Genomic DNA, 8,435 nt, shown 5'->3' with positions numbered 1-8,435 from the left:
GCAGAATTTGCAGTTTTGATTAAGTTCTGTTTTATCTTTTCAGACCCAAACCATCTGTCAATTTCTCCTTGACTAATAAAACACGTGGCTGCACCCCCTCTGTAATCTAAGCTCCTTTTTGTATTTACRTCATAATGATGGCTCCATTTGGGATCTGGATAATAAAAATCCCAACACTTTTTTGAAACTTGGCAAGTTTTTTGTGGCAAGATRTCATTCATTAAAGCAAGTTAACTTGGGAGATCATTTGCTTCCATTACAGTAATTTACCATTTAAACCAAAAAGGTTCCCCAAACTATTTCTATTTGTTAAATGTCCAATGAAACCGAGAATTTATTTCATGTTTACATACAATTTTTATTTGTTCGGACTTGGGCCAAATGTTTTGTGTATCCCTCCACAAGCATCTCATAATGTGTAGATTGCTGTTTTGCCTGTATGTTGCCTATTCTTCCTGAGTCAGGACTGTGGGCCACTCTGCTTGCACATGCTGTTTCAGCTCAGCCCATAAATTTTATTTGGGATTGAAATCAGAGTCCTGTGAAGGCCACCTTGTTGCTTTAATGTTATCACATGTTCTTCTTTTGTATCTATTTATTTTGTGAAACACCTAGGGTAAATCACTCCCACATTATGATGCTGCCACACCCGTACTTCACAGGTTTAAACAGTTTACAGTATTTCAAGTAAAGTTGTAGAATTTGGAATAGTGTTCTCAGGCTTGCAAGCTTTCCCCTTTTTCCTCCAGTTGTAAAGATCAGCAGTTTTAGTTTCATCAGACCACAGAACAGGTCTCCAAAAATTAAGGTCTCTGTGCGCATTTGCAAACTGTAATTTGGCTTTTGCTTCCAGAGTACTGTAATGGCTTCTTCCTTACCGAGTGGTGTTTCAGCTTATGATGGTGCAGGCTTTGATTTGCTGTAAACAATGACTCTCCTTACAGCAGCAGCAGCACGTCATACCAAAAGYATCTCAAAAACACTGAACTTGTCTACTTCCGGAGCAGTATGATGGCAGGCATTCCCGTGGTGTTTAATTAATTGTAAAATTGTATGACCAGAAGAACAAGGCTCCTGCAGACATCTGGAAATTAAACCCAAGGATGAACGAGTTGATTGAGTCGTGAAGGTTGAGGATTCTCTTCCTGTTTTCTTGGCTTTGTTATGATTTTTTTTTTACCATGATGCCACACAGTGTTTTTGAGGTGTGCTTTAACTCAGATGTTGCTAACTAACCTATTGAAAACTTTGAAAGTTATGACATCACCATCTGACAGCTTTCCCAAATTGTTTAAAAGCATATTAATCTTAGTGCAGGACTATTACCTCGCAATGGTCAGGGAAACACTGCATTACAACCCCTGGCAAAAAGTATGGAATCACCAGTCTTGGATGAGCACTCATTCAGACATTTCATTCTGTAAAACAAACTCAGATCAAAAACATGATACAATAATAAGGTCATTCCAAAGTGCAACTTGTTGGCTTTCAGGAACACTCAAAGAGATGAAGGGAAAATATTGTGGAAGTCAGTGAATGTTACTTTTATTGACCAAGCACAGGGAAAAAGTATGGAATCACTGAGTTCTGACGAAAAAAGTGTGGAATCACTCAAATTGGAGGTAGAAAATAAGGACACACCCAGTCAATTTCCTTTCCCTAAATGGACACCTGCCTCAGATTAGATCTGCTCGTTAGTCTGCAGTTAAAAACGCCTGCAGTCAGGACACCTTGGAGGACTGCTGGACGAAGTGGAGTGGCAAGAACCATGGCTCCAACAAGAGAAATGTCTCTTGAAACAAAAGAGAGGATTGTGAAACTTCTTGAAGAAGGTAAYTCTTCACGCATAGTTGCTAAAGATGTGGGCTGTTCACAGTCAGCTGTATCCAAGACATGGACCAAATACAAACAGCATGATGTATTTTGAATGGTCTTGTGTTTTTCATTTTTTCATACTTTTTTTCCTCAGAATTCAGTGATTCCAATTTTTCCCTGTGCTTGGTCAATAACAGTAACATTCACTGACTTCAACAATGTTTTCTCTTCATTTCTTTGAGTGTTCCTGAAAGCCAAGAAGTTGCACTTTGGAATGACCTTATTATTGTATCATGTTTTTTGATCTGAGTTTGTTTTACAGAAAGAAATGACTGAATGAGTGCTCATCCAAGACTGGTGATTCCATACTTTTTGCCAGGGGTTGTATGTAAGAGAACAGCATTATCTTTAACCTTTTAAAAATGCTCATTTTTCGGCACTGAATCGTAAATTTAAAATTGATTTAACTTTTTATATTAAAGTAAAAAAATTAAAGAATAAATATACTTAGCACAATAAATAAGTCAGTTTGGGTTTGGTAGATTGTTTCTTTGTTGTAACAATGCCTCTTTGCAATAAATCTTACATCAGGCTCCTGATTGGCAACACCTGCATGGGGCAACTAGAAGCTCAAAACAAGAATCAATTGCAACAGCAAAATAAACTGGCAGAGGTTTGGCAAATTTTTCATGTGTGCAACCCACACACTCAGCTCTACTGCTCATCCAATAAATGCATGGTCCTTACAAATCTGGCACCATTTAAAAAGGAAATTTACAGGTTTTCCAATAGTACAGGTGCTGGTCATAAAATTAGAATATCATGAAAAAGTAGATTTATTTCAGTAATTCCATTTAAAAAGTGAAACTTGTATATTATATTCATACATTACATACAAACTCATATATTTCAAATGTTTATTTCGTTTAATTTTGATGATTACAAATGACAACAAATGAAAATCTCAAATTCAGCATATCAGAAAATTAGAATATTACTGAAGACCAATAAAAACAAAGGATTTATAGAAATGTTGACCAACTGAAAAGTATGAAAATGAAAAGTATGAGCATGTACAGCACTCAGTATTTAGTTGGGGCTCCTTTGGCCTGTATTACTGCAGCAATGCGGCGTGGCATGGAGTCGATCAGTCTGTGGCACTGCTCAGGTGTTATGATAGCCCAGGTTGCTCTAATAGTGGCTTTTAGCTCTTCTGAATTGTTGGGTCTGGTGTATTGCATCTTCTTCTTCACAATACCCCATAGATTTTCTATGGGGTTAAGGTCAGGAGAGTTTGCTGGCCAATTAAGAACAGGGATACCATGGTCCTTCAACCAGGTACTGGTAGCTTTGGCACTGTGTGCAGGTGCCAAGTCCTGTTGGAAAATGAAATCTGCATCTCCAAAAAGTTGGTCAGCAGCAGGAAGCATAAAGTGCTCTAAAACTTCCTGGTATGTGGCTGCGTTGACCCTGGACCTCAGAAAACACAATGGACCAACACCAGCAGATGACATGGCACCCCAAACCATCACTGACTGTGGAAACTTTACACTGGACTTCAAGCAACGTGGATGAAGTGCCTCTCTTCTTTTCCTCCAGACTCTGGGACCTTGATTTCCAAAGGAAATGCAAAATTTACTTTCATCAGAGAACATGACTTTGGACCACTCACCAGCAGTCCAGTCTTGTTTCTCTGTAGCCCAGGCAAGACGCTTCTGACGCTGTCTGTGGTTCAAGAGTGGCTTGACACAAGGAATGCAACAGCAGAAACCCATGTCTTTCATACGTCTGTGTGTGGTGGTTCTTGAAGCACTCACTCCAGCTGCAGTCCACTCTTTGTGAATCTCCCCCACATTTTTGAATGGGTTTTGTTTCACAATCCTCTCCAGGGTGCGGTTATCTCTCTTGCTTGTACATTTTTTTCGACCACATCTTTTCCTTCCCTTCGCCTCTCTATTAATGTGCTTGGACACAGAGCTCTGTGAACAGCCAGCCTCTTTAGCGAGGACCTTTTGTGTCTTGTTCCCTTGTGCAAGGTGTCGATGGTCGTCTTTTGGACAACTGTCAAGTCAGCAGTCTTCCCCATGATTGTGTAGCCTATAGAACTAGACTGAAAGACCATTTAAAGGCCTTTGCAGGTGGTTTGAGTTAATTAGCTGATTAGAGTGTGGTACCAGGTGCCATCCATTTTGAACCTTTTCACAAGATTCTAATTTTCTGATATGCTGAATTTGAGATTTTCATTTGTTGTCATTTGTAATCATCAAAATTAAACGAAATAAACATTTGAAATATATGAGTTTGTATGTAATGTATGAATATAATATACAAGTTTCACTTTTTAAATGGAATTACTGAAATAAATCTACTTTTTCATGATATTCTAATTTTATGACCAGCACCTGTATATAATTTATTGTCAGAAAGCATTGTTACAAACAAATAATCTACCAAACACATTTTTTTTAAACTTTTGAGCTTAGTGTTTTGTAAAGAACTCATTGGCAGGCATGATGTGGCCCATGGGCCACCAGTTGAATAGCCCTGTCTTAGTGTAAGTAAGCTTGTGAAGTTGAAAGAAGCAGTAAACAAAATTCTCTTATTATTCAACCTTTTAGAAAATAGTGTAGAAATAATTCTGRGCATTCTAACGGATGTAAAACTGAAAAAGTTTAGTTTGATTTAATGACAATAAAAAACATTTCTGAACACAGCGTATGCAAACACATGGTTTGTTTAAAAAAGGTAAGGTGACGGCCTCAGTAAAACTTTAATATATCAGAGTTCACATAATTCTCAACTGATAGGAAAACGGATACAATATACAGTATTTCAGCACTGAACAAATACACAATTATGTAAATAATGTCACAAAAAAGTGTTAGATGTTGATGCAATGTTAACAACATTGTAACTCACAAGTGAGACCTTATTTACATGAGAATAATAAATGTGCTACTGGAACACTGCAGTAAGGTTGAGATCAAACATCTGGTTTGCATTCAGATGGGTCAGTGCTGGCTAATTTTATGTTCAAGCAGTGAAATTGATTTTAAAGAGAACTGTCTGGGGGGTGGTGACATCAGCTACAGCGATTTCCTGCCCGTCTGACAAGCCCAGCTCTGCGTTGAAAAGAAAGAAAAAAAAAAAAAAGAAATAAAATGTGCTATTAAAATGTGAACACAAGTCTGATTAAACAGAAGATTTTGAGTGCTGGATACTTATTACCTTTTAGAGTTTTGCAGAGGTTTGGCCTTGTGCGTTCTTCGATTGATTTTACAGACTGGAAAAAAACGATAACAAAAGGTTTAATTTAACTTTGTGATAAAAGCACTCTGCGGCAGCTCCGAAGTTCAATAATTACCTGCAGATACAGCGTTTTATTCTTTCCTTCTAGAGTCGTGGTGATAGCAGGTGATTTCATCTGTCTGCAGGGAAACAAGTGAACATATATTTCTGTGCTGCGTCACGGTGAAAGCTTTTATTCTGGGAACTCACAATGAGGCGTTCTCCGTCAGGTACTCTAAAACCTCCTGTAGTTTGGCAGAAGGATGGAACTGGAGATCCTGAGGTACTTGGCTGCACGCRGTACAATTTTCCTGTGCATCAAAGATGATTCAGATTACTTTAAACATTCTCTGTTTGGAAACGTGAGCGGTAAAAATGTTGATGAACACGAAGCCAACCTTTCGCTCGGCTTCAAAAGTGTAGGTGTACAGTCCGTCCACGTCGTTGAAGACGAGGTAGTTGTTTAAAGGAATATATGCGCTGAAATGAAAAAAATATTAGAAAGATGCTCAGCCAAGCAATTCAAAAATACCTGGAATTAAATACTGAAAAGGTGTTGCTGCTACCGACCTTGTAGCAATTTTAAAAACTTCGGTTGCACAAGCAGCTGTGAAGAGCAAAAGCCAAAATATTCAGTGAATTTTGTGTTTGTTTCTTCCAGCTAAAGAATAATTATTCAGCGATGCTTTCCACTTAAAAATGTGTTTAAAAATCTAAAGTAAATAGGGAAAATAAGAAAAAATAAATAARAACGATTCCAAAAATATTATCCTCCGTATCCTTGAATAATGAAGTTCCACATTTTTAGTGACCTAAAACTGGGTTTGAACATGAATTATTTAGCTATTTATTTTTGTTTTATCCTTTCTTCATACCCTTTTAACACATAAACCTTTGTGTGTGTCACATACAACACTCTAGACTAACTTTTCTCACAGGTTGCACCAGTGCAACTAACTTTTTTCTTAGATGCAGCAGCACAAACATTAGGTGCGCCCAAATTTTCAACTGCATCCTTTTAACCTCACAGTTTTATAGGTTTGTTTTTCTTTTTTTAATCACTGTCCATTATGGCAATATTAATGCATAAATAATTAGTTAATAATCTTGTTCTTTATTTGAACCAGAATTATACAAGACATATAGTTTAATGAGAAACTATTTAAAGCGATTCTATGACCTGAAATTATATTACTAACAGCTCAAGATAAATGAAAGGAAAGAAATAATTGGTGAAAACATTTAAAAACATCTCAAGCAGAACATTTTATGGCGAAATATCTTTTAGAATACAAATGCCGCTCAGATGGCCAACTCCTGTAGTTTGGCCTTCAGGATCTTTGGCCTTGGCTTAATCAGCTTTCCACATTCCCTAGCATCAAAATCCAAGCAGCAAATATCTCTTTTTAACAGCACGAAATAACAGAAAACTATACATTTTTAAATTTGTTAGACTGATTGATTAATTTTATTAAATGACTATTTAGATCAAAAGGACTATATTCTTTAGATGGTTTCAGCTCAATACTATAATAATACTTAATACTATATATTTTTTTTATATTTGGGTATTTCTTGAATTACATTTATCACAGAGCAGTTCTGTCAGTGTGGTTCTAAAGACCCTGTCACACTATAACGTTTTAGACAACTTACACAAACTTGTGAAAATTTTAATTCCATCTACGTTGAAGATGGAATTTTTAAAAGAATCAACTGGAATACACTTTTAGGCCTGTACATACTGTAATGCTAACAAATTAATCTAATACTGTATATAACTTTTATTAGTAATTTAGACATAAAAACATGTTCATAAGTTAGCATAAGTTGTCTAAAATGTTTTGACACCTGAGAGACACCGTAGCAACTCCTTTGCGTTTGGAAGCGGGGTGTGGGGGTGGGGGGAGGACCAGGGAGGATGATTCAACCACTCAACCACTAGATGTCGCTGAAAACAACAAATCCTACACACTGTGCCTTTAAGCAAGCTTAGAACATCCAAAAMCTTGTTATTACTATAAAAGTGTGAAGAATGAAATGTGTGGTTATTTTTGAAAAATTACAACAGCACCTGAAACAAACTGAACTATAGAACAAATGTRCGTCAGTGAGAGTTAAAATAGTTACATTAGAAGAACTGAAACAGTGAATCTTACAGAAAGACTCATCCTGTGCGCTCCCATGGCAGCGCTCAAACAAAGAGAAAGGAGTTTGGTCACGTGTGCAAAGCTGGACGTGTCTGTTCCATAATGACGCTCCGAACATATAAACATCTAACACAATACCTTTTTAAATACCTAGCAGACGCATTWAATGTTCTGCTGAAGCAAAGCAATTTGTTATATTAGTGAAAGTGAAATTAGATTTTTTTTTACTCTGTGGCTATTTATTTGTTCAATTAATTTTCAGTCACTTTATAATTACACRCTTTTTAGGTTAATAAATATGGTTAGAATGAAAATGTGGAATTCAGAAAAATAAATGGAAAAAGTGGAAATAAAAGAGATTTCATAGGGTCCTACATGACAATAAATTTGACTCTGACTGTTACAGTTCAACTCAAACGAGCTCATATAATTCAGCAGGTATTTGAGTGACATAATTTAAGGCTTTTGACTAAAACCTGCATTAAATAACAGAAGGTAAAATCAGACTTTTTACTGTGAATTTAATTAATGGTTTTTCAGGCACGTTCACCACAGAGCTGACGAAAAACGTCTCGTATTTCACCTGAAGAAGAAAAGTTTCATACCTGCAATAACGGCGTTTGTCGATGCCACGGCAGGAATAATCCTCTTCACAACTCCTGCAACACGACAAACACTCATGAGTCTAGTTCCATCAGTTCGGGAAACAAAAAGATGGTCAAGTGACAGAACGGAATAACTGAATGTGTTGAAAGTCATGTTTTCACCCTGCGTGAGTCTGTATGTCACTCCTGTGATGTTGAACTCTGCTGCTCGTTTTTGGGATCTTTCGAACACCCACTGGATGTGTTCTGGATTGTCTCCATCTAAACTCGTCTCTGATCAAGCAGAAAAGGAACATTTTATTCAGTCAAGTTGCACAATGTAATCAGGTGAACTTTGGTTAAACTGATGCTCTAAATATTTCTGCTCACCTCCAAAAGGCTTTTCTTTGGGCCACTGTAAAATTCTGGCATATTCAATGCAATGTTCTGGCAGCCTTGGCATAGACGCGATGGTACACATTGGGAAATTTATCTGTGAGTTGGAACATAAAAACAGGTTTATTGCACAAGTAGAAGTCCCCTTAATGAAAACAAAATAAAAAGAGCCTAATGCAAATAAATAAAAAGATATATAATT

General features: G+C 36.8%; 1 protein-coding gene across 1 annotated transcript in view; it reads right to left on the bottom strand.

Annotated features, from left to right (window-relative positions):
• Nucleotides 1-4,561: 4,561 nt before the first annotated feature.
• The window catches only part of LOC106519301 (NEDD8-activating enzyme E1 catalytic subunit), a gene marked incomplete in the record, with an annotated part of 8,035 nt that continues 4,161 nt past the window's right edge, over nt 4,562-8,435 (bottom strand). The window contains 9 exon segments of the mRNA XM_014010902.1: nt 4,562-4,937; nt 5,044-5,098; nt 5,180-5,243; nt 5,314-5,414; nt 5,502-5,583; nt 5,674-5,710; nt 7,859-7,912; nt 8,021-8,131; nt 8,228-8,330. Coding sequence (XP_013866356.1) covers nt 4,849-4,937; nt 5,044-5,098; nt 5,180-5,243; nt 5,314-5,414; nt 5,502-5,583; nt 5,674-5,710; nt 7,859-7,912; nt 8,021-8,131; nt 8,228-8,330 — 696 coding nt within the window.

The sequence above is a fragment of the Austrofundulus limnaeus genome, unplaced genomic scaffold (genome assembly GCF_001266775.1).
Source record: "Austrofundulus limnaeus strain Quisiro unplaced genomic scaffold, Austrofundulus_limnaeus-1.0 Scaffold75, whole genome shotgun sequence".
NCBI lineage: Eukaryota > Metazoa > Chordata > Actinopteri > Cyprinodontiformes > Rivulidae > Austrofundulus > Austrofundulus limnaeus.
Note: the sequence above shows the minus strand (reverse complement) of the source record. Positions and strands in the feature narration are given on the sequence as shown.